Below are 27,200 nucleotides of genomic sequence, written 5' to 3'. Positions count from 1 at the left end.
GATGGGAATTCTTCTCTTTTAAAGAGCCATTTCAGAATAATGTAAGTTTTTTTTTTATATTTTAATGGTGCTCAAACGTCTTGAATTCCGAGTCTTTAGAAAATTCCAAAACTACCGGATGTATACCACATTGCTAAATGGATTTGAAACTTTTTAAAATGTCTACTAAATTTCATATTTATACCAATGGTGTATTAAAATCGTCTTGAGTATAATATTTTTAGGCTGACTGCAGAATTAATCCGCCAAGGCCGCGTGGGGCTATAAGGATAATTGTAGGCCTATATTAACTGGGCCACTGCAGGCTCAGAAAACACATGCATCGAATGGGCCTGGCAGATGGCTAGCCTTCTGTAGGTTCTGTCAGGAAGAGGAGGAGGAAACGGCACTGCCCGTGTTGTGTCAGTGTGAGGGACTCGTGTGGCTAAGAATGTTACTTCTCGGGGAGGAAAAACCAAGGTCTGAGGAGCTTTACCCAGGGAGCCGTTCTTCCAGCATTAAGAGTCTGATTAAAAAGGATAGGTCTGGAGGGTGAGCTTTAAAGTGAAGGGAGCCACAGTAGATCCAAAGGGGTCGCAGTGGCGTAGGCCTTGAGGCCGCCCTAGTCTAATCTAATAATATTTTTATATTTTTTGCAAACTTTTATATTAACGGCATATTTAGCTAGCAGTATCTTTATGTTGGTGGTATAACTGTAGAATAAGCGGAAATGTGGAAGTGGTCTTTAGTGACAGTGCCAACTGAAACAATTGATATATTTCCGGTAAAAATTGGAAATGGACATTTTTATCTCAGCGCACAACTTCCTGTTACCAACCATAGCAAGGAGGGGGTAATTAATTTTATTATTTACGTCAATTAAATTGTAATTATTGGTTTAAAAGCTTGACGTAATCGCTCTACCAAACAGATTTTTGGGAATTTCATATAAAACAATAACCGATCCCCGATTTTGTTTTGGTTGTATAAACGTTTGGATTAATGTAATCCGAAGTGAAATGAATTCCAATTGTAGGAAGCGGGAGGAGATTGTTTTTGCTGATGAAAACTCCCAAGCTAGGGCAAGGAAGTGGGGATTCTGGTCCCAGTACAGCTACAGCTGTGCCTGCAGGTTGGGTGGGCGACACTCCCAGTCAGAAGGGAGATTAGGATTAATGATGGCTGGGTTAAACAGGAGGACTGTCATTACTTGAAATTTATTAATTTGCTTGGGTCACCCGTCATGACCGGGACATCGTTCTGGAATAAATAACACCACTCAGACCCAGGTTCTAGATACATTTAATTTATAGTAAATATAATCTGAGTATATAAACATCTCCAAACAATTACACAACTTGATAATTAAATCGAATTCTAATTGAGAAATTGTTGCTGCCCGGGGTTGAACTAGTCAGCAAAGGCTTTGAAACGGGTGCTGATTGGTGATTTTGAGATTTTAAAAGAAAGAATTTTGTTTAAAACGATAAAATGAGGAACTTGCGAATTCCACGATTAGCGACAAAACTTATCGTTTTCCAAGTGGCACGTTGCCCTTTGATGATAAAAGCCAGAATGGTCAGCTCCACTATCTGAACTCTAACTGGGTCTGGTTGTTCACAAACTATTCGTGAATACCAGCATGACGTAATTAAAGCTCCTTATTTTTGAAAAAATGCTTAGGTCCGCTACGATCGATAATATTGCAGATGCAACTAACATGCATATTCCCAGCATCCTTGACCTATTTTGGTTTTTCATCCATTAACTATCAGACGTAGATTAAACAGTTTGGTGAAGAGATTTCTACTTCACTTACAGTGGTCAAAAAAAGTATTCATACACTAAGTATTTTTACTTTATCTATTGAACTTTTGTTCCTAGGATGACTATTTGTTCAGCACTGAAATCGAAGATAGTAACAATGAATTTAATGCTCTCATTTTCTTTTATAAACATAAAGAATTGATTAAAAAGCAGAAAAATAATTTAGGTATGCAAAATAAGTATTCATATCCTCAGTTTTAAGGTTATAATTAACGCAAAACTAAAGACCTAATATTTTGTAAGCAATCCCTTTGCATTTGTTATTGCCTGAAGCCTCCTTGGCATAGATTCCACCAGGTTTAGTGTCTCTTGAGATGTGATTTCTGGCCATGATTTCTTTAAATTGGTTATGAGCTCTTTTCTGGAAGAACATTTCAATTTTCGAATTTTCCTCTCCAAATAAGACCATAAATTTTCAGTAGGGTTTATACCCGGAGACTGTGGAGGGGTGAGAAGTTGTTTCCGGGCATTATAAAGCAGTCATTCCTTAGTATTTTTGGCTGTATGTTTGGGATCGTTATCCTGTTGAAAGAAGTATGCGGCTTCCGATGAGCACGCCGACTCTAAGAAAGCCTCGCGTTAACTTCAAGGACCCTTGTTACGCCACAGACCATCAGGAATCTATGCTAAGGAGGCTTCAGGCAATAACAAATGCAAAGAGGGATTGCTTACAAAACATTAGGTCTTTAGTTTTGCGTTAATTATAACATTCAGACTGAGTGTATGAATACTTATTTTGCATACAATAAATTATTTTTCTGCTTTTTAATCAATTCTTTATGTTTATAAAAGAAAATGAGAGCATTAAATTCATTGTTACTATCTTCGATTTCAGTGCTGAAGAAATAGTCATCCTAGAAACAAAAGTTCAATAGATAAAGTAAAAATACTTAGTGTATGAATACTTTTTTTGACTACTGTATGTCTGTAGTTAGACCACTGTATGTCTGTAGTTAGACTACTGTATGTATCTTGTCTCCAACAAGATACCGATTTAGAAGTAAAAACCGCTGAATTGATGGATTCCCAGCGGAGGGTGTTACTACCACTTGTTCCTCCATAGTTGCTTCTCTGAACAGCAGCTATCTTCTATCTTACCTTCACAATAGGAGATCTATTATTGGCCTGTCCTTATCGCCCAACGCCGTCATTGTCCAGTATGTAATGATGATGGCCATTTTATGCCTGCATTCGACAGCATTGTAGCCCCAACTACAAACGCTGCAAATTTCAATTTCGAAACCATAGGTCACCCACCTCCTTTCGGAGCCAAGAAGAGAACCTATCGCTTTAATCTTTGATTTATTCAATAAACATCCTCATTCTAAAATGATTTCAATTTTTAGAAAAGTTTCAGTTAATTTTCCTCACGCACATATTCCAAGGTAAGTTATCCTTGAAGGCATAACCTATTCTTTCTTATTTAACATTCTCTTCCTTTTGGGTATTTCTAAAGCCTAATGCCTACAAATTGAAAGACTATATCTTCCGACCGGAAATGGAACCTTTACATTGAGATTTCCTTTAGAATTTGTAAACTTATATGTCCATGTTCGTCTTTGTTACATGTGTTAGGTAAAAGTACTAATTATAAAACAGTTTATATAATCAAATACAACTTTTATTAGAATGTTACAGGTTCATTCACTCTAATTACATTAAAATATTTTTATTGCGTCTTACTAAAACTGTCTTATACTGTACAACGTCTGACTATTTTTATCCATCGGTAACCTTTTGTCTCTCAACCTTCTAACCTGCTACTTCGATCAACACTAGCCAACCTCACACATGTTCCCATTAAAATTCGATTACAGGAAATTCAGGATGAATGGGAGAATGGAATGTTGGCAACCCTGTATGGAGGTTAAAGTATTTTCCTACTTCTTATGTATTCTCACTAAGAAGGGATAATATATTATTAAAATTGAAGTTTGTAAGAAAATTTCCCAATCGCAAGTACCATTCAATCGATTTTTCACATTTCTGAGATTTATTATGAATACGTTTCCTGAGATATTCACTAAATTCGCGTCCAGTAACTTTAGTCAATAATCTTTATATAAATAATTTTTGTAGAAATAATCGATTTTGGCAGTCCAGAGCAGTTTATTTAGTATCGATAAATACGTTGCAAATAATCCTAATTTTAGGTTTCTTGTAGGTTTTATCAAAAAGTATCATGTACGGTTTTATTGATGGCATAATGTGGAGAAGAATTTGATATGCAGTAGTAATAGTTACTGTACGAGTTAAAAGGTGCTGAACCAGTGTCAGAGGAAGCCAAGTCGATTCCTGGTGCGTGAGCTCAAATACTTTCCAGATTATCAAAAAAGAGTGACCATATTTTTCTTCACTGAATTCCAACACTTACGCAAGGTGGCTCTTCTTCACTTCAAAAGGATCTAACACTTTGAAACAGAAAGCTCTGTTCAAAGTGAGTGCCGCGTTTGCTCACTGTTGACCAAAAACAAGAACGTGTTGATGATTCTGAGCAGTGTTTGGCCATGTTTAAACGTAACAAACCGGAATTTTTGCGTCGATATGTGATAATGGATGAAACATGGATCCATCACTTCACTCCGGAATCAAAACGATCGTCATCTGAGTGGACAGCAACTGGTGAACCTCGTCCAAAGCGGCCGAAAGCACAACATGCCTCTCGGTATTTTGCAATGTGCGTGGTGTAATATTCATCGACTATCTTGAGAAGGGAAATACCATCAACAGTGAATATTACATAGCTTATTGGAGCGTTTGAAGGCCGAAATTGCAAAGAAACGACCGCATATGGCAAAGAAAAAAATTTTGTTTCATCAAGACAACGCACCGCGTCACAAGTCAATCAAAACAATGGCAAAACTACATGAATTGAACTTGGAATTTCTCCCACATCCACCGTATTCGCCAGATTTGGCTCCCAGCGACTACTGGCTGTTCGCAGACCTAAAAAAAAATGCTAGCCGGTAAGAAAATTCGCTTGAAAAAAGAGGTTATCGTCGCTGAAACTGAGGCCTATTTTGAGGCAAAGAAGATAAATCGTTCAACAAAAGTGGTATTGAAATGTTAGAGCGGCGCTGGAATGATTGCGTTGTTCTTGATGAATAAAGCTAATTTTGAACAAAAAAAACAAACGTGTTTTCTTTGTTAGGCCCGGGACTTTTCAGCCCATGTGTTAAGAGGATAGGATAAGATCTGGAAGTGAGGAGATGGAGAGCAAGGTAGTTGAGACCGGATTGTTGAGGACGCTTCAGCTCCTGTCATGACGTGCTTCCGCTCTGGTGGAAGGAGGAAGGTAAATTTGGATGAAAATGCGAGAAATGGCCAAAAGATTGTCTGGATGAAAAGTGTTTGGCTACTCACGTGTGATCAACTGCGGCGGTAAAGTTGGAGAAGGGCTGTACGGCGGCCGCAAGCAGGCCGAGCAGGATGACGGCGAGCCGAGCCGCCCCACGATTGCCGATCAGAGACGCGCCGCCCGCGGTGGGCATGCCGGCCAGCTGGACGCCGCTGTGGACACAGGTGCGTCACGGCATCTGCCCCCGACCGGCCCCCTGCCGCCTCCGCTCGCCGCCCCCGTCGTTCTTGCAGCCGCCGCCACCACCGCCACCAACCAACGCCGCCTCCTCCTCTTCGGTCTTCCTTCTTCGGCCGCACGTCTCTTCTCAGCAGTGCCCGTCTCTCTCTATTCCACCAGTCGGCCGCTCTAGTACACCATACAGCCAGTGCACAGGTCGATGTGAGCGCCTCTTCATCACAATATCTTCAGCAGCCTGTAACATAGATCAGAGCATATTTTTAGATTCCACTCACACATTCTCATATCCCTAGTTTTTCACCCTTCCCCCTACTGCAGGATGTGATTTATGCATCCTAATTACAAAGATTATATTCACCAGGAATGGCATTCAGGGAGGATATGATTTATTTTAAATAAATATATTGGGTTTCATTCATTCAGGCTAACAATAACACCACCATATTGAGAATCTTCCTTATAATAGTGAGCACTGTTTTACAAGCAACCACCAATTAGAATGAGTCTTTATTTCTGTGAAATAGGCAATAATAGACGAACAGGTTTAGTGTTAGAAATAATTAAATTTATATTAGCGATTGTACACTGGGTGGCAAGCAAGTAGAATTTGGATAAATAAAGGTTCTCTCCTTGGGAGCGGCATTGTGTTTGAAAGGGAATGTCGTCTTAAAGAGAAGTGTAATAGCCTAGGAGGTGGCAAGTCACGAACCACGTGGCCGACAGCAGCACAATGTCCTCACACCTAACCAGGACTGGCATAATTAATTGTCACTAGACTAGAGACAGGCTGTAACTTGTCGACACCTGCCCTCACGGTAGTTGGCTAGACTGTGCTGCAACAACCATCCTCCAGTTTAATGCGATCATGCTCGTACTTAATTGGTTTGCAGTCGAGTCCTTGTCTTCAGTGTGTAGGCTCCACCAAGCCAACCATTGGTAACACAATGTAGCTAGTCGCCAACAGCGTACTGCTGCATTGTGCTCTCTAACACTTTCCCAGCTACCAATCCACTTGCCTGCAGAGACATTGTACCCAATCTTGTTGGGTTAATTAATTTCTTTCTTCGCGAGTTTTATTTATTTATTTTTTTAATCACTACTTTCTCTAAATTTTGGGGGGGACCCCTTAATTGAAAATAGTGGATATCCGTAATCGAGGTTTTGTTGGAAAAGGTCGAAGTACTTCTCACTTCTGTTTTAACTCATTTTCTCCGAAATTAAATTTGATCAAATTAAATTAAAGACAATAAAGTTTCAGCATGCCAAGCTCATTTTCATCCATTGCTGAAAAAGATATTCTCAACGTAATGAAGTGTAAGTCAAGTTTGATTGGTTGAATCAACGGTGATTAGCATTAATGCCCTCCTTTTCTAAGTTCAACGCAATCGAAACTTGCACAGATTGTAAAAAAGAAGGTTCATGCTAGATGTGAATTGTTTTATTTTGTATAGTTCAAGTCCAGTTTCGAACTTTCCAAGCAGTTTAGGTTTCAGCCGCCTGTCTTCTGTTTTCTTGTCCGAGTTGGTAGTGTTTTCCAACCTCTTGGAGAACGTTGCTCATCAAGAAATATGTCCATAATGTTTTTTAATTGTGGATATGTTCATTTTGTATGTACCACAGTGTTTCAGTGATGATTCGCAGCACTTTATTTTGGCAAAACTTGCAGTAAGTACATTATGAGGGCAAACGTATATCTGTAAAGTTCTCAGAGAGTAGCACGAGCATTAAGGTTTCAGAAGTATTACGCTAGTTAATTAAAGGATAGAGCTATCTGAGTGTTTGTAGCTCTGTCTTAATTTAACTGGTAAATGTGTAGCTCAAGTTGGTCTCGAGATGACTTTTAAGAGTAACTAAAAGTTATTGCCTGGAAAAACTTTGCTTTTAGGCAACTAGTTTGCTATTGGGCCTTTTAAATGACAGGCATATACGAGGTATTACCTTCCGATTTGAACAAACTATTGGAACTTCCGTTTTCTGCACACTAACACGCCTTTCTCTTATACTATTCTCCAGTTCTGGGCTTTTGAAAACATATTCAAGCAACAAATTTAGAAACAATTAGAAAGAATCTAGAAAATTGAAACCCCCCTATTAAATAGCACAAACCGGCCTTGATTAATCTTGGAAAAGATTTAAAACTTTAAAAAGATATAATTACGTTAACTTGGGTTACAGGATTTCTATACTTTCTCACCTGGTCATCCGAAATGTGAGCGACAGAAACTGCGTTATTATTCCAGATATACCAGAACTGCAAGTAATCATGGTGACCAGGTAATTAGCAAAATGAAACATTTATTTGACAACAATGTTGGCCAACTGGCTGTGATAACGCTATGTACACTTCAATGCACTGCTTGATAGCACTATCACGACTATAACAATTCTGCATTCAGTCTAACAAAAACTAGCCATAATTAGTCTGCGATATCGTGTCATAGCGTCACACTTCTGGACCAAAGCCGGGGTTTGCAGTGTCCCTGGGTCCCATGTTTCTAGTAGTTGGGGTCATGTTGAACTAAGCAATGTAGGAACTATAGTGCCAGGTCTATCCGAAAACTTGCCTGTCTGATTTCCACCTTGCTCTTACTAGGTTAGAAGAGAAGTATTTCGATCATGTCGAATTGTCGCTTTCGAGTTTTCACGGTATCTTAGTTTAGCCCCACTTTGAGGCTGCTTTGTGAACACAAAATTCCCAAAATTGGAGGAGGCCTAAATTTTATAATTTGATTGGGTCTTACAAGGGGACCTGTAAGATCAAAAACCCTTTTCCGGGTAGTACCACTTCTGGATGGAGTGCTCTGCAAAGCTGTCCTGAAAAATTTGATTTAGGGCCCTGCTGAAAGGGTGTTCTTCCGTACCGTGATATTGTGGAAGCCCTCTAATAGAATGACAGGCTCTGATTCTTGTCATTCGACCTGAAATTTCATGAAGCACTTAAATTTTCTGATGAACAGAATGGATTATTGCTCTGGCGAGAGTTGCCCGACGACTGAGATTATGCATTCCTGGTGGAAATCCAGTGAGCGACCCTCTCCTGATCTCGTGTGTTCTCTGGCATCCCAGACTGTGGCGGCCGTTTGCTCTCTAAAACTCTGCCAACAAATCTGGGCTAGTCTTTATGTAAGGCCCACGCTGGTCTGGAAATCAACACGTAAACCGTTCTGGTTACCTCTTTGTTTTCACATAAAAGCATCATCGTTTCCATTTTTTTGGCTAAACCAAACTAACCATCCTATACTACTTCTCATAGTTCGCCATGATTCACAAACTGTAGCTAACAAGAAGTGCTGTATTCTCTTCAACCAAAGCCCAAGTTGCTGGCAATTAATATGAAAGCCCTGGAATCAACAAATAAAAGTTTTCTAAGAGAATTGTTGTGAGTAAACACTTGGTGCGACAACGCTATTTATTATTAAATAGGGTTCAATGTGTCGCTAAATTTCCGAAATTATGACATGATTCCAATACCGGAAGTAATACTACATACGCACAAAATATCAGCACTCTATTGAAAGAATGGAACGTTCACTCACAGCCACGCTGTCTCACAGGTAGTACGTCACAGAGCAGATCGGCGTTCTGCGTTGTTTGTCGTAGTTACTTCATAGCTGGTTGACCCATTTCCTCCGGGTCAGCGAAGATCTACTTGCTAAGAACGTAGTAATCCCATTATTTTTCCTTTTACCAATATTTTAATACGTGAATTTTCCATTCTTGCGGGAAAACATTTTCAAATAATTTATCTCTTGCCTCAAGGCGGCCTTTATTTTCTTTATTTTAATAGATTATTTGTCCTTTTATGTGAGGTAACATTTTGTTCCGTCATTTCCGTTTAATGACCGGTTCATTATATAAACTCCAAAATTTTAGGTAGGTTTGAATTATGTCTCTGATATCAACTCGAACATTGTCAGGGAGGGAATTTCCTCAGTGTTTAGCGTAAAAGTTCCCACACGGTGATAACCCGGGGTTCGAACCCTGCTGCTGTCTCTTAGATTTTCTTTCATCCTTGAAACTTCTTGCTACTCACTGTCCTCTGTGTTGTATGTTTAACGAGAGAACATTGCCTGATGGTGCACTGAAAAAAGCTCCGGCAAATACTTACACGATTAAAAGTTAAAACTCTAATACATTTACTTGCGTCCATGGACAAATTTAACAGAAACGTCGAGTCTTTCTGGTTTGGACAGTATGAGAAATAATAGCGTTATTATTGATTGATGGAAAAAAGGTTGATATATAGGTGAAAATGGGTTTCACCCTGACCGGAGTGTGGGGAGCGACTTCTATTGGGGCGAATTGGAAGTTTGTGGAGATTCAGCCAAAACTCCATATTTATCGATCGTGTATGAAATCAGCGACCACCGCTGGAGATTATGTTCAGTGACAGGGCAACGAATATAAAGGTAGTTATAATGTCGTAGGATCTGTTTGGTACATCCGGCCCGTCGGGACGTTTTGTCTGCTGTGCACTGCAGCACGTTCTACTAATCGTAGTCAAAGATGGCCGATATCATCGCCAGCCAAAAAACCAGTTTTCCATCTTCTGTAATGAAATTATCGATTTTTTGTATAAATAGTACCCTAATTAAAATCCCATTTTTTTTTACTTTTAAACAGTTCAATAAAAAAATCTGCAAAGTAATTTGACTTCCTCTCGTTGAAATCCTCAAATATTCCTTAAAAATTTAGGATTATCAATAAATGTTAGCTTCAAGAAAGGCGCATTGCGTTTGCTTAACCAGGAGTAGTTCACTGCACGGATTCTCCATTTTTGAGATTTTTCTTGCCAGTAGATCCTGGGACTTATAGTTCTTTGGAAAACTTTTTCTCAAGGATGTTCTTGGCGAGAGGTCGAGGCAAGGCTTCCTTGTAAGGTATTTCAGTGTAACAAGAATACGAGTTAGAATGTTGAGAACTGAGTAGTAAAGGAAATGCGAGCCTGAACTTCCTGCTAATAAACAATATGCAGTTGGTAAAACTGAATCACACTGATACGATTTAATCAATTTGAGGTTATATTCTGGCTCGAGCACACAATCCTCAACTACTAAAAAAAACTTCTTCTTTTTTTTCAAACTCAGGGAAAATATCATGTATTTGCGGTGAAAACTGGCAACAGGAAATTGAAACGATCTCAGTACTTCCGGTCACGTAGGGCTAGAATACTGGGCTGGAGATAAAACTGGGCCGTGCTAAAGGGATGGTTTGGTCTTTAGTGGAGGAATGTGACCCGCTTTTCCGTCCTGGGAATTATCCCTATTTGCCTGTTATCTTCAACCCAGATAACTCTGTGTTGCTTTACGACAATCCAGTGGGTTTGGCGGGAGAGTGGGGATGCTGTATCCTACAAGTGGAATATGCAATGAACTAGAAAGAAATGGGAGCCGGCTCTGTCACCAATCAGTCAGTCGTGTTCTTGCTCCAGTATACACCCTTTCGCTCTTTGTTCATCACAACAAAATTCCCCCCCTTTGCTGCCGGTAGTAGTAACAGTGTTACCAACCTAGTCGGCGCCCATCCCCAATCAACACTAACAATAATACTTGGTGCCTATCTCTTCTCATTTGTCTTATTTCTTATATCCGCTTCTCTTCAGTTTTATTACATTCCCTCAAACCATGCACTACCTAAATAAAGGCATTTCACTTCTATTCTGCTTTTGTTTGTTCGTTTTGACTGTTTCTAAGGTTCTGGTATCAAGGCTAATATTTGGTTTAATAATTCAGCAAAAATTTAAACAAATAAAAGGCCAATGAAATGTTTTATAAGTGAACGAAATGTCTCAAATACTTGTAGTCATTCGTAACTCAAAACCGAAATTGCTTTTTAGTACTTTTGTCGCCGCAAGGCGCCACGGTAGCCGAGCAGTTAGAGGCGAGGCCCGCAAAGCAATTTGGGTTCGATTCCCGGTCTTAGATTAGATTAGACTAGGGCGGCCTCAAGGCCTACGCCACTGCGACCCCTTTGGATCTATTGTGGCTCCCCTCACTCTAAAGCTCACCCTCCAGACCTGTCCTTTTTAATCAGACTCTTAATGCTGGGAGAGCGACTGGCTCTTGGGTAAAGCTTACAGGCCTTGGTTTTTCCTCCCCGAGAAGTAACATCCTTAGCCATACGAGCCTCTCGCACTGACACAACACGTGCAGTGCCGCTTCCTCCTCTTCCTGACAGAACCTGCAAAGGCTATCATCAGGCCAGGCCCATGCGATGCATGTGTTTTCTGAGCCTGCAGTGGCCTACAATCATCCTTACAGCCCCGCGGCCAACGCCGGATTAATTCTGCAGTCAGCCTCGGTGAATAGCCTTTTAATAAACTCCTTCGCCTGTCTCTGCCCCGTGGTGGCAAGCCACCACTCTTGAGACCTACTCTGCACCCATAAGTTAATGGCCGCAGTCTTCACACACTTCGGAAATTCCTGGACTTAGGCCTTGGATTTTATTTAATGGTTAATAAAAGAAATTTACAGTAAAGTATGTTTGCTAGTCGCCTCCGTTCAGGACACCTAACAGATAGTTGGACGTGCTACGATTTAAACTATTTCCCAATTTCATCATTAATCGCTCCTTTGTTACTGGTTTATGCCTTACTATGTAGTAGCAGGAAGAAAGAATGGCGATCGAGTGACTTCTTTATTAAATTAGCAAGTGGATTTTTACAAACATTTGTGCGCTTGTGAATGAAGTGTGTTTAGGTTAGTGTGCTAAAGTCTATAGTTGTGACGTAGTAAGCTGAACTTTACCAGTTTCGAAACATTTCGCTTGGTAGTTGTATATATAACATCCTTTATTAAAAGAGGAAGGACGCAGGTCACAAAATCAATTTATTCATTTTTCTTCTCAGCAAGCAGTTTATCTCCTTATATCTCCTTTAGGGGCTCTCGTAAAGGCAAGATTTGCCTTGGGAACTTCCTGGGCAGTTCGGTACCATCAATCTACGCACCAACAGGACAATAATCCTCCAACTTTTCCACTAATAACTTCCTTTTTTTATATTTCAAGTGGAGTTAGTAGGAAAGTCCACTGAAAGAGAGACCGAACTCTAGTTTTTTAAAAACTCCTCGCTGGGGATTTCACTCTGCACCGGAAGTGGTCTTAACTGAGAAGTTTTTAAAACCACTCATCTCATTCTTTTTCACCCTTCCTTCCGGTGTATTTGAACAAACATAAATAAAGAGGAGAAAGGAAGACAAGGAGTTGCGAAACCCCAGTAGATTATTTATTATAGTCTTCCTTATAAATAGAGATTAACTTGTAAGATTTCTGTTACCACTGGCTGGCAAAAACCTTTCATCTTTTCTTGGACAGCCTGCCATGCGGCCAGCAAGTCCTTCAAAGTTACGAGAATTGTTCTTTCTCTTGTTGATGGCTGTGAAAGTCTTCAAAGACGATCGATCCCCTTTTTGTAGAACCCACTGCGCCCTAAAAGATCTACTTTGTGGCTCCCATTGGGTGTTCTACCACTTATGTATTTATAACTACATATCTTGGGATGCAAACCGAGAGCAAGAGGGACATTTGATCTGAGGATATCTCATATCCTGCCAGAGAAAACATAATTTCCAAGGCCATCACAATCGCAGTTCCTTCCTTTATTAGAAGTAAGAGAAATTAATATATTTCTTAGTAAAGGTAAATGGAACAGAATCAATAAGCTCCAGGACACGTCAGCACTCTTGCCTTGGGGGCAGGTCCCTTAGTAGGACTGTGTGTATAAGGGGGTATTCTTTTGTTGGCGGCCAGGAAACTAGGGACGGTTGGCCATACTGGATTTCCTTAACTGTTCTTCTTCCACGAATACAGTTGGTCACCGGATATCCGTGATGTATTTTTAGCCAACCTCGACTAAAACTTCCTTTTGGGGTTTTAAAAAAATAGACTACTTTTTTTTTCACTCATGCAGATAGTTTTGCTGCCTTGACAGCTTTTGTAAAATTAGTGATTTTTTATATCGGTAATATTTCTCTATCATTGCGAAAGGAAAATTATAAAGAAGAAATCATTTTAAAACATCTCACTTCGTTTTTACTTTGCATTTATGGTTGGAATTGACTATATTGTCACCAAGTGTTCTGACGTAGTATAAATTTGGATAATATTGGATAAATGCCAATTATTTTCAAAGTAAAAGAATAGCAGGGTAATTGCCTAGTTTTAAGGAGTGATTTAACCACCAACTACTAAATTAATTGTTCGTAGAGGGATGCGGAAACTTTCACTTTGCTGTAAACAAATAAAAAAGTAGCTGAACGTGGAACTAGAAATAGTGATCTCCTACTTACAAGTCTACACTCATAACCTCTTCTCTAACCAATAAATAACAATAATCTCCAACAAATATCTTGTTTAATACAACTCTCCGAGTCCAAAATGTACTCTTATATTCCACTTTTATTAAAGTCGAGGTTGATTCTGGAGAAGATTTTTACAATTAAAACGGAAGTTTATCGTGGACAGTATCTAAACTGTCTACTTCCTGTACTGGAATAAGTGTTTTTTCATGAATCAGTCAGTGTGTAATTCGTGGCCAGCATAATTGAACTGAATTCGTAATACTGGTATTGGGCATGAGAGTGAATAAATAGAGGAGATATGATCTGGTTGGGACTGTTTGGACCAAAATGCAATGCAATAAGGAATGGTGGATACTTAATGACTTCTCCAAACTTGTGACGCGACTGCCTCGAAGTGCTCCTTCGCTCGGACAGACTGAAGAAGACATAAGACGACACCTCCTTTCCTTCTACCTGAGTCAGAGAAAACGTCGATGCGCAATGTCAAGATAAATCGCAGGCAACATCAATTTTATTGCAGAGTGATTGCGGCGGGTCTCTGTCGGAGAGTTCACTTGGATGATGGCCCTCTCTACAGAGCAGATTACTTCCCTCAGTGGGCTGCAACCTAATTAGATGCTATCTAGAAATTGTTGGCATAGTTTCAAACAAAGTTTCCCTCTTAGACGTTCTCCTCTTGCTCTCTAAAGCCTTGTGTCTCAGATCTTCTTTAGCCTTTGTGTGTGAGTGTGTGTGTACGTGTAGTTCCTTCTCACAGAGTTCTTCCTAAATTCAGTTTGGACTGAGTGGAGAGCCCATAATGCTTGCCAGAATGTGTAACCTCTTGGAATGCTTGTAATGCTGCTTTGTAATCTCCAGCTCTCCAGTATGCTGGGCACGATTAGTGGTGTCATTTGGAGAAAGGAGGTTACCCTGATGGTCTCTGTGAATCTTACCTCCTCCCTGTGAAAACTTGGTGTAAATTCACCACTCACCCTAATAATGCAATTCATAAATATTCTTCAAAAATAGATGAGCCACAACATTTAATTCTCACTAACAATTTTTGGGTAAAACTATTTCTCTAGAAAGAAGGAGGATAGCAGACAAAGTTAAATATCGATAATAAATGCAACGTCCGCAGAAGGTTTGCAGAAAAGCTCGGCAGTCATTTTCCAGATGGTGAAGAGACTAGTTTTCCCGATTGAGGAATTTTCTTTACTCTATTTTTCGCTGCACATTCTTAACATTACAAAAGATATACTATAGTAAAAAATTGCATTTTAGACATACAGTTATGTGCCCTAAATAAAGGAGGGTTAAAATTGTGGATGTTATTCCGAGTTAGATGAACATTCGACAACCGGAAACTTAGTGGACGTTTCCTTTCATTTAAGTTAAATGTTTCTTAAAGTCAGTACCCGAGAATTAGGAGTTGAGAGTAAATCCGTGTCAGCTAACTTAGGAAGCCCGAGTGTCGGTGAAAAGGAGATCGAAAATCTGACCGATGGAACAACACCCTCTTCCTTCATTGATGGGAGGAAGTAGGGAGGGCGATTAGGACAGCCTGAAGGCGAAGGGCGGCGATATTGAAATGGAAGTAATGTGTGGGTGCGCTGAATTACAGCATGACTGCGAGGTGGCTAACTGGGTCAGTCTCGCGCCGCCTCTGCCGGCGGTGTTGCTCTCTAAAGTATTGTCTTCTGGTGGCGCTACCCGTGACCGCCTCCACAATTTAAAGCACCATCCGTGATTTCCACATCCAACACATTCCATTAGTCTGCTAATTTATTTAATCCTTAACTGTGTCCCCAGCCTAGTTCTCTAAATTACCTTCCCTGGAGTTCATAGCAGAATATCAGGAAGTTAAATGGTCTGATGTGATCTCTCCTGATAACCATATTAGTTTATCTACTTTTAGTCTTCTCCAGAATGTGGTTTGTGGTTCGAACATTCCGGAGAACAAAAACACTGGAGTGACTACTCACTGGAGCTTCTCTTACTGCTACTCATTCTTCGAACTCTGAACTCTGGATCACTTTAATCAGCATCCAACTAGCTCCTCTCACAGAAGTATTCTTAGACGAGATTTCAAAAGAAAGCATATCCAAGAAAAGTGTAGAGATTTGTAATCACTACGCAAAGTTTAGAGTCCAGCGCCGTTGGTGACAAAGTCCGGAAGCTTCTACTCGCTAAAGTTGCACATCCGGTCTGTGGATTATGAACAAATTAAGAAATTCAGTCTCCAATTTAATTCTTAAACTATTGGCCAAACAGTAATACCACTACAGAGGTGAGTCTGACAACCTCTCCCGGAAGTTGAATTCTGCTGGGGAAATGCTAGAATTAAGAGTTGCAGATCTGCAACTAGAACGCCAAGTTTTAAGAAAATCGTTGGCGCTATTTGGAGAAACAAAAATCTCAAAGTTGAGTGAGTAAAGTTGTACTTTCTGTGGCTCGATTTTGACGAATTTCTTATTGTGACACACTCTGTTGAGCTCTATTGTCACAACACATTCTGTTGTGAGCTCTATTGAGACTCACTCTGTTGAGCTCTATTGTGATACCATATTCTGTTGTGAGCTCTATTGAGACCCACCCTGTTGAGCTCTATTGAGACACAACATTCTGTTGTGAGCTCTATTTAGACACACTCTATTGAGCTCTATTGTGACGCCACATTCTATTGTAACACTCTGTTGAACTCTATTGTGACCCCACATTCTGTTGTGAGCTCTATTGTGACACACTCTGTTGAGCTCTGTTGTGACACCACATTCTGTTGCGATCTCTATTGTGACACCAAATTCTGTTGTGAGCTCTATTGTGACCACACTCTGTTGAGCTCTATTGTAACCACACTCTGTTGAGCTCTATTGAGAGCTAAATTTAAACTGGCAGCTTTCGGCGATTAGTAGTTTTTGAATAGAAGCGTAGATCTAGATAATATAGATATTGAGAGAGGGAAACTAATTTGCAAAATCCCGTTCAGACTCAATATTCAGAGGATTTTATTAGGAGACGTTTCACAGAATTGAAATAATTGGAGATAGCATGTCCAGATGATATAGCACGTAACGCTCTACAAGAAGACATGGAGAGCCCACTGGGCGAGCTATTAGTCCCGTAGAGAATAGTCTTACTGTAAGATTTACCTCCTTGATAAATATTTAGATTTCCGTGTGGCTGGCTTTTCCATTTTCTAGGAGCTTTTTAAAGACAGTAACTGGAGACTGGTGCTATATTGGGTTACAAGAGAGAATACAAAGAAAAGCTGTGGTGAATACCACGGCCAGCCTTAATGGACCTATTGTGGCTGCTCTGGTTTTCCCCCCCCCAATGAGTAGGTGCCGCTTTCTGGAAAGAGTTTCTCTAACTCCCGTGGAGTGGGAACTGTAGCCAAATATGGATTCCATCGGGATGATTTAGTACTCGTTGGGTTGGCTTGTTGGCGACAAAAAAGCACAAGAATCTGTAGCTTCCAATCCTGACGGAACAGGAAGCCACGAGATTGTTTTTAGCAGCTACCTAGCACCTATCACATTTTCCGCTTGGTGAGTACTGCGTGTGTGTGGTTGTGAGCAGAATGCTAGAGAACGTCACCTGAGTAACCTGAGTAAAAATAAGGCAAGGTGATTAACACCACTTGAATTAAAACTTAAATGTTACCTTTGATTCTATCCGTCTTAACGCGCGTGTTTATTGTACCCCTGACCGCTTTCGAAGTTTCAACCATCATCAGAGATAGTGCTGATTTAAATGTGTTAGTTTGCGGATAATCAATCCTTATTATACACCCACCCTGCCGAAATAGTTTAAACTGAGGGAAATCTTTATCATGAAAGTAAAATTCTTGTGCGAACCCGATTTACCGTAGTTTTGCGCAATTTAACTTTCTTGACACGGATCAAGTTAATTAAAGAAGTAGTTCGACTTAAGTCACTTCACTTTTCAAATCTATTCAAAGAGATGACACTTCCGGCCAGCCAAGTTTCTTAAATTTACATACTGATTTCTATTAATTTTTAGTACCTTTACTTACTATCCAGTTTCTACCAAATTTGGCACCACATATCTTTCCTAGGTCAAGATTAAAGGAGTCTAGTTCTGTCAGGAGAAGGGAGGAAGAATGTTTTCTTCGGGAGATAACTTTGAGGTTTTCTTAGTCTAACAGAGGTCTGTTTTAAAAATTAATTTTGTTACACTGAGTGCTCGGCAAGTTATTTCTAAAAGCAGTTTAATAATTACAATTTATTGTATTTCCTCCAAGAAAGGCATAAAATGTAAGTATGTTTATTATATTTACCTGCTGAAATCTGACCATAGAATTTATCCGTCAAGGCCGTGGGGCTATAAGGATAATTGTAGGCCTATTAACTGGCCACTGCAGGCTCAGAAAACACATGCATCAACATGCTGTCGCATGGGCCTGGCAGATGATAGCCTTTGTAGGTCCTGTGCAGGAAGAGGAGGAGGAAACAGCACTGCACGTGTTGTGTCAGTATGAGGGGCTTGTCTGGGATAAGGATGTTACTTCTCGGGGAGGAAAAACCAAGGCCTGAGAGCTTTACCCAGGAGCCACTCTCCAGAATTAAGAGTCTGATTAAGCGGACGAGTCTGGAGGGTGAGCTCTAAACTCGGGGAGCCACAATAGATCCATAGGGATCGCGGTAGCGTAGGCCTTGAGGCCGTCCTAATTTAATCTATTCTATTCTAAACCTGCTGAAATGGATCATCAGAAATCCACATGCCCCGTATTGCGCACCCACAGCAAGATCGCCAGCTACCCTATGCACTCTACTTAGACCGCCGACTCACCAACACCATCCATTGTATTCATTACTTTCATTTAAAACACTGTCCCTGGAAGGACAAATTAGGCAGGTACTTTTGAAGGAGTAAATGGGTAGTTTACCATTTAGGAGTAAAAGAGCCATTGCCTATGATCTACCAGTTCTATCCTCATTGTAAATCAGGAAGTTTATAGTTTCTATAACATGAATTTTTTTTAATTTAAGGCGTGTCTACAACTGAGTTTATTGGCGTAACGAAAATTTCAACATTGTGCACCGCCTGCCGGCCTTCGAGCAACGTCCTCTCGTTATAGATAACTAACTATCCATAACTAAACAGTGGAGCTACAACAAGGTTCTAGAAAGAGAACATCTAAGGGCCTTTCAGCTGGATTCAATGCCTGTGTCTCCTTGTGGGAGATCCAGTACGCTAACTACTGAGGTAATCCCCTTCCCTGGAGTTAAATGTATTGTTGAAATAGAGTTTAAAGAAATTTCCTTAAATGGGAAAATTTATTTTTAATCGATTGTTGATTATCTCGATAATGGCTGCTAGAGCTTACCCACAAACTTCTTATGTACAGGTACATGCGCATGCATATTACTTTTTAATGTTCTGATTTTCACATTCATCCACTTTTCCGGTGGAAAAGTTATCGAGGAAGAGTTTGGCGGGTAGGCTGACTACCGCCTAAGGTGACATTTCAAAGTAATGTACGGTTACAAATTGTATTATGTAGGTAAGAATTACATGAATTTGGAGTTTAAGAAAATTGTGAGTTAGAACCGAGAGATAGCAGCAGCAGCAAAGGCAAGTCGTGTGAGTGTGCACAGCCGATTTTTTTTTAATTATGGCGCCTAAAACGGGAACTTCCGGTGAATACTTTCCCGCCAATCGGTAAGTGTAAAGTTAATGTTTGTAGTACGCCCGACTGTAGTCTAATATCCTGATGCAATTTGACAGGATCACAGTTCTGGCCGTAGTGGTGGCGACGGACGGAGGAAGTAGAAATATTATCACAATCCCCAAATAAGACGTGTGTTGCTGCGGCCCGTGGTCCATAAATCAAATTCCATTGCACAGTAATGCCAGACATACGGGAGTGTGGTGGTGAGTAGACATGTTATCCCAGAGCTTAGTGTACGCGCGTCGGCACACGATAAATGACCTGATGTTCCCAAGGGAGGTAGAGCTCTATTTAGCCCACTTCTTTTCATTCCCATCGTTGGGCAAGATGGCGGCTGCTGCTATCAGCTGATTGCAGTTCTCCCACTAGCTAGTTGGGTCGCACAATAAGCTGCAGATATATCTAAATACGTTCCCACTACATTCTTCGCTGAAATATATTAAATAATATTCCGCGCCTCACTTGAAAAAAACCATCGTATTCTTATTGTCTTCTCTTATCTCAATTTTAGGAATGAAAAATTATCTTGGAACTTAGGAACAACAATTTCTAAAAAATCCAACATTTATTTCTTCGGTAATGTGTCACTTCCAATAGGCTTAATCTATTTCCTTACAAATAGATAGTAATTCATTGATATTGTCCATCTTACACGCATAGATGGCTCTTCATGACCGGTTTTAGAAGTTCATCCACCATCAGAGGTTGATTCATTATTTGGTTGTACTTTGTTTCTACTTTTGCTGTTCAGTCAACACACGCTACACTTGCCGACTAAATCAATACAGTGATTAGATCAAAGCCAGATGCCTTATTATCTTCTGACGAGGGAATATCTTCACTTGTAACTAACCCACACACCCGTGCGATAATCCAAACTTTCTAAATAAACCCATGGAAGAAGACAACGTGGAAAGGTAAGTCAGCGAAGATAGTGTGTGTGAGTTAGTCAGAGAATTTTTGCGCGATAAATTCAAAGACTGCTAGTGGTGATCATAACGGCCGAACTGCCTGCCCCACTTCCGCCTGCAGCAGTTTGATTGCTCTTTTGAAGAGGCGAGTAGAAAATCAATAGGCGCTTTCAAGTGCCGCTAATGCAAAGCACAAAGCAACTGTCAGCCAGTTTCCCCTTTCTATCACTTCACTAGAAGAAAGATCTCATTTTCCAGTTTGAAATAGATTTGACAGGAAATACATATTTTGACGTAACCTGAGTTCCAAAAGAGAGATTTTTAAAAAAATCGAACTAGTGGGGAGATACAGGCAGACCAAAAGAAGAAGGTATATGTGATGATCATTTAAAAAAATTAAATCGCGGAAAATTTAAATTTGATATTTGAGCTGTCAACATCGTTTATTCCTGAAAATAAACAAAGTATTGTTGCAAAAGTTTTTCGTCACAATGGCTTTCGTCATACAACTAATTATTGTGTGTCATTTATGCAGATCTTAGCATAAGTCCAATACTCAAGATAACCTCCTATTTCTGTAGGATGAAAAAATAATTGCCATTTCAGTCGTGATACATTTATTCTGCCGAGCTTTCGACCTAGGGCTGTGGAACATGTTTACTGATTGTTAACAATGATTCTAGTAAAAACACAGCACAGAAAATCATCACACTTTCGATTTCCACAAACACACAGATACTTATAAATCAGAAACCAACACATAAAAAAGGAAAGTGCTAGAAATGATATACATATCTAAGACAGAAAACAGTTTAAATTTCAAAACAGACACGAACAATTTAAACAAAATATACGCAAACTTACTACAAAATACTAGGCAACTGGCAACACTGACTTCCACACAACGTAACACATATCACTACACAGAACGATCACACTCAGTCCATGAACAGACAAGGCAGAAGACACGCCAACTCTGGAATGTTGTAAAATATTACTTTGTAAATTAGGTAAATAATTTTTGTAAATTTCATTATATTATACATATTCATTTTAATAGAAACATTGTTAACAATCTGTAAACATGTTCCACAGCCCTGAAGATGATGACCTAGTCCGTAGGTCGAGAAAGCTCGGCATAAATGTTTCACGACTGAAATGGCAATTATTTGAAACTATGAATCAATCACCAAAAAGAATGAACAACTCCTCTTTCTGGTTTGCGCAACTAGAGATCTGAGAAGAGAAATGTTTATGAAAAATACTGTATCCTCTTACCGGAAGGAAGCTTGAAAGTATAAACAATTTCTTTTCTATCCTGTTCACATCGTTGAAATATCGTCAAATATATGCTTAAAATCCTCCATTACAGACCATATTCTATGTGCACATAGAGATGACGATCTCCCTCCGACAAACCTGTCCTAACATGCTTACAGTCGCTGACTGTGAGGTGCCCGTAAACTATGGCTCCCTTGGCTGTTACTGCTTCACGCTTTTATAGAATAGGATACTTTGCTTCTAAGAACGAATCCCATGCACAGAGTTGTAACAAATCATTACTCAATTAACCACGCGGAGGTCCCAGGTTCGAATCCAGCTGCTGACCCTTAGATTTTCTCTTCCCAGGAGCTTCTTACAGCTCACTGTCCGGTGATGGACAGTGCTGTCTGTAACGAGAGAACACTTTCCGGAGGCAGTGCACTGAAAAAAGCTCCGGGCGCCAATAACCTTAGATGTTGATGCGCCTTAAATCATTAAAAAAAAAAAATTACTTAATAAAGTATCTACAAGACCAAAACTGCAAATAACATTTACTTGAAATCTAAACAAGGAAAATTCTAGATTTAATAAATGTAATACGATTTAATTCTCAATCCATTTTATCTCGAAATGTTTTTAAACATTTATAAAGTTACGATGATGATAAATTTACTAATAAAAGTAATAGAAAATAAAACTACAATTTATCAAGCTTTACTTTAAAAATGCTTCCTTTTGAAAAAGCAGTAATAAAAACTACAAATTCTGAAAAGAAAAAGACCTCCATTTTATATAAATTGTGCAACTGAAGATGTCATTAGTGAAGGCGTGGCCGGTTTGATGTGGGCGTAGCCATCTTACACTAGAATGGCATCCTATTGGCTGGCTACACGAACCGCCTATATTTTACACTTCTATTCTCCATAGTGATTGGTGAATTCTTTATTGGTAATTATTTCTGAGTAAAAGAACTCTTAAAATTTTTTACTATTATTTTTCCCATAGGTATTTGATGTATTATTGGAATATGCAATAAAAAAAAAAAAAAAAAATTCATTCAAATTAGACCAAAAATCGTGATTTTTCTTACGTAATATTTTCTGTTTAATGTTACTAATGCAATCGCAAATGTAAAAGTTATAAAATATTGATAATTTTATTGAAAAATTAAAAAGATAACTTAGCACAGTGTCCACTTGTAAATCCGCCATTGTTTATTTGTATCTGGCTAGCGTTTAACAAAGCAGAACTGGTTGTGCGGGCACTCGAATGTTTACTCCAACTGCAATGATCTCCTTGTTAAAGAAATCTTTGAGCTGCCTCGCTAGAAATTAAAAAAAAAAAAACTGGGTTCTGAACACTCAGACGACTGTATCTTGATACTACTTTCAAGATATGTACATATATGCTCAGCAAAATAATTTATTCATAGTTCTATCCGGTTCACTATTATTATTATATAGATGGCAACACTGAAAAAATGTCAGCTATTACGGCGCGGCGCTTTAAACAGAATCCTTATCAATCAGCAGCCTCTCCCTGAAGGGTCCTCAATTGAATTTTCCCGGAAATATCAGATCTCCATGAATAAAATTTTTAAAGAAAATCGTTGAATCAGTTTTCAAGAAAAGACCGACAGATAGACACGCGGACTAAATGTGGTGAAAACGACTTTTTCTCAGGAGATATTTCCGTTGAAAAATTAACATCGATAATCACAGTATCTTCTCTTTTTATAGAGGATTAATAGGAGATAAAAGAATAATAGAACGATTTGAATCGGATCGGATATACGAGGAACAGTGTAGTTTTGTAATTAATCGTCAAGGTATTAAGGTAAAAAAATGTTTTTTTCCCATTTCCGGATTTAGTTTTCTCTCTCAAATCATACTCCGGAAATAATTGCTTCCAGAGTTGATTTTACGAATACGTATAGATTAAATTCCTTCTCGAGTTTCGTTTGATCTCTTTAAAAAATCTGACAACCGCTCACACACTCACAGACAAAACTCTCGATAAGTTTTTAAACTTGGAGATTTTGTTAAATATTTTTTTGGAGGGTAATTTTTTTTTTTTTATTTAACCAACAGTAGCCAATGATAGAAATCTTCTAGATGAGGGCAAACTCATAAAGAAGACCTACCAAGGTACCTTGGCCATGATGAACTGATTGATCTGCAAGAATACCTATTAGGACGTACAAGGTTAAAAAAGAAGACTTTCAATTGATTTAAACTTCCGGCCAAGGCTTTAACTTCCGTATTCTTGTTCTGGGAAGTGAGACCTCCCCCAGAACGGCCTTAAAAGTGGATTTCCAATTGTCATACCCTTCTAGTGTAACAGGAAGTTAGGAACCACAAGATTCATTCAGTAAAGTATCACTTCCGCTTTACAGATTGTTTCATAGTTTAGAATTTGGCTTACTTGAATCCCTGTTAATGTTGTGGCATCGTACGATACACGTTAGGGGAGCCAATCTCCACCTCTTTTCCAGAACTGGCTTCTGAAGAATTTTCGTGGGGAATTTTTGAAAATAAAAGCTCCATACGCGCGCAATGAGCGTATGGAGCTTTAAAGGAAATCCGTGCATCCTATTTCCGGACAATCTCCTTTTTAGAAAAACTGGCACTTTTGGTGATAAGATTTTGTTGGAGGAGAGTTTGCGTCCTGCAATCAAGTTGAAGTTTAAAGAATATCGGCAATCACATTACAAGTTTGGAAGTGATATTGTAGAAAAGAAGATGTCCAATTAAAATAAGTTTAAGGGGAAGTCGAAAACAAGAATTAGCTTGCACTAAGCCACAGATAGTCCCAAAGATAGCTTTATTTTTACTGTGACTTAAACTATTTTTTTTTTTTCTTTTTTACGATAAAATCATTTTGCAACTGACTATGAGGAAAAACGTGTTTTGCATGTTAGTGTCGTTGATTTATAGTCCAGAAGGCTTCGACCGGAAGTAGAAGGACATGTAACATGTCGCTTGGGTGAACAGTACGGGGAGGAAAAAAATTAGCACAGGATGTGGAAATAACAGATGACACATTACAACTTTTTATGTGGCATTGCCAAAATGGTCTTGTTTTTCAGATAGTTGCTTTATGTTTGATAATAAATAGTATTATTGATTGCTATTTATTTGATTATTTGCCATTAAGGGACCAGTCTAGCGAGGCTCTCTTTTTTTTTCGATCTAATTGGCTTTAATCTGATATTTTTTTTTTGGTGTCGCCCACAAAAAACAAATGATAATTGGAAGATCATCCAGCAAGCTGGAGCGGGTTTTTGTAATCGCGGAAATGCGTACTACTTCCGGACAAACCTGTCCTTAAAAAACTCCGAATTTAGCAATTTGGTTATACACTCTCCCGGAAAATTCATATTTGGAAATTTCCAGCAGAGGGGGGGATTTAGAGATCTTATTTCTAGGTCCTCTAGTGGGCTATTCCAGTTAATTGTACGGTACCACCACTCTATAGATAATCTCTTAAACGATTTCTTTTCTCGACCAGTCACCAGATAAGAGGTTATACTGCAAATATATCTAGTATTCACACACCGGAAGTACACGATTAGAGGCCTTGTTGCCTTCGTGTGCGGCATACTATTGGCCAAAAACAAAACAACGGAAATGTAGTTAGCTTCATACTACTGGTTAATATCGTACCCATGTTTTTTCTGACTGGTATCAGGTATTCATCCACCATCAGAGGTTTTCTTATCTGTTTTATGTAGAGTATTTCACTTTCATGTTTCAGTAACGAGCTAAACTTGCTGTTAGAAAGTTAAAAACTTGAGAACAGTTGTAATAAAGTCGTTTGAGTGAGATTTTTTTAAAAAATAAACTTCCGCTTCAGGTGGTTTAAGATATGTTTCCGGTGATAAATATGAATTTGAAAAATTTAATTGTTTAGAAATGTTTTTATTTCTAAGACATTAAGACTTGGGAACAAGTGTAAATTAGTGTTTAGACTAGGCAGACCTCTCTGTGAAGTTGAACTTCTAATCTGCAATTACTGGGGCTCCTCCCCACTGTTCATTGAATTTAGACAAATAAATCGCTTATATAAAAAATAAATTGGGGCTGATCACGCCAAAATTGAAAAGCAGACCCTTGTGGTACCAACCGTGCTGGTTGTAATTCCACTGTAGTCCCGCCCTAGTGGAATAGAAATACATTATAAAATAAAAATATTCGCAAAGAAAAAAGAAGCAAAAACGACTTACCTCTTCTCATTTAGTACAACACTGCATCGTCGGTGTGAAAATGATTTTTTGGGAGGTGCCGCACTAATTTTAATAAATGAATTCAAAATATCAAATCCTCACTGTTTTTTGTTTTTAGAACTCCGAGTTCGTGATGAGTGACGTCCTGAACCGTTAGTTTCCAAACTATAGTAGTGTTCCTCTGGGGCTTATTTAGCTTTTCTTTTTTCTTTTTTTTTAATGATATATTAAAACTAATAATAATTATTTATAAGAATTACTAATAGATGTGATGATACCAATCATATAAGTGTTTTAGAAGTGTTGGCCGTTTTTTATAAAGATCGAACTGCTCACCGTACTCGACCGTACTGACCCGTACTGGGAGGACCTGGGCGTTAGATGGGTAGCTCGCGACCTGGTTTGTCTCGACCGAGGATGGGACGACAGCCACCAGAGCGCAGGTCAGGGCGTTCCCGGTACCCGGGGTAACACTATACTAACTCCTAGTACCTTTCAAAAAAATATATATCTATCATTAAAACTATGGGCTAACCACCGCAAAAATCTCCGGACTGTGCCGCAGTTCTCGTCGTTGTGTTACATAACCCATTGTCAGGTCACATTATTAATACTTTCTGATTTTATCCAGTTTGCTCTGAAAAACCGGGCTCCTGAAACCTTACACTTTAAACTTCCCCCTATACGTATCTTCTCAAAATACCCTAATTATCAGATGTTTTATAAAAAATAAATTTACATGCTTCTAACGTGTTAATGAAGATTACAAGAAAATTTTTGGAGCCATTTTCGAGAAAATCGCCAAAACTGAAAAATTCATTTTAAAACGTAGCACTTCCGGTTTCGGAATTTGAGCAACGGATTCTAAAGTAGCTCACCTCTTCCTCTTGGCGGAAATGCCCTTAATCGAATCTAGCAGGAAAGATGTTTATAGTAAAAAACGATTTCAATGAGAGTATACAGTTTTGTTTTTTTTAAAGAAAGCAATCGTTTGATTCTCTTTAGAGTAAATCTGAAAGAGTGGAATATTCTCGTTCAAGTACAGGGGTACTCCCGGTCGTGGGATATTGATGGTTACTTTTATTCGGAAATGCCTGGAGAAATCCAAACACAAACTACAAAGTTTATGCTTCCTAAAAAGTTCAGCTTTTTTTCAGCTACTTTGATCGCACAGCCATAACCTTCAAAGTATGCTACAATTTCTTAACTTCCGTTGCCATTCAAAGAGCAGATTCAACCAGCTGTGATAACGCGAATAAAGCTAGATTACAATGATGTAATTCCTTTCTTTTTACCATATTTACACTGTAAATATAACTTTTTCTGCAACCATGTAGGAATGTTCTCATTACTCAATTAAAATCAGCTGTGTAATGCCCAACTTTACCTCACTAGTGGGGAAAAATTCCCATTAGTGTCACTTTCCTCACTAGTGAGTGAAAAAACTTTATTGTGTTTCCTTGATATAAGAAGTTTTGTT

The 27,200-nt window shown here is 39.0% G+C and overlaps 1 protein-coding gene across 3 annotated transcripts in view; it reads right to left on the bottom strand.

Moving 5' to 3' along the window:
* The window catches only part of LOC141448736 (uncharacterized), a 135,586-nt gene extending 109,365 nt beyond the window's left edge, over positions 1-26,221 (bottom strand). For 2 of the 3 annotated variants that reach the window (XM_074117312.1, XM_074117313.1), the window contains exons 1-2: positions 25,721-26,220; positions 5,170-5,579 (exon numbers count right to left, since the gene is read on the bottom strand). In XM_074117312.1, the coding sequence (XP_073973413.1) occupies positions 5,170-5,297 (128 nt within the window). In that variant the 5' untranslated portion in view covers positions 5,298-5,579; positions 25,721-26,220. Of the gene's footprint in view, positions 1-5,169; positions 5,580-25,720 lie in introns of all 3 variants that reach the window. The other variant, XM_074117314.1, reaches the window with a different exon arrangement.
* Positions 26,222-27,200: the final 979 nt, after the last annotated feature.

This window comes from Rhodnius prolixus, unplaced genomic scaffold (genome assembly GCF_049639745.1).
Source record: "Rhodnius prolixus isolate KJV_2025 unplaced genomic scaffold, Rpr scaffold_2, whole genome shotgun sequence".
In the NCBI taxonomy this organism is placed as follows: Eukaryota; Metazoa; Arthropoda; class Insecta; order Hemiptera; family Reduviidae; genus Rhodnius; species Rhodnius prolixus.
This window is presented reverse-complemented; position numbering and strand designations above follow the sequence as displayed.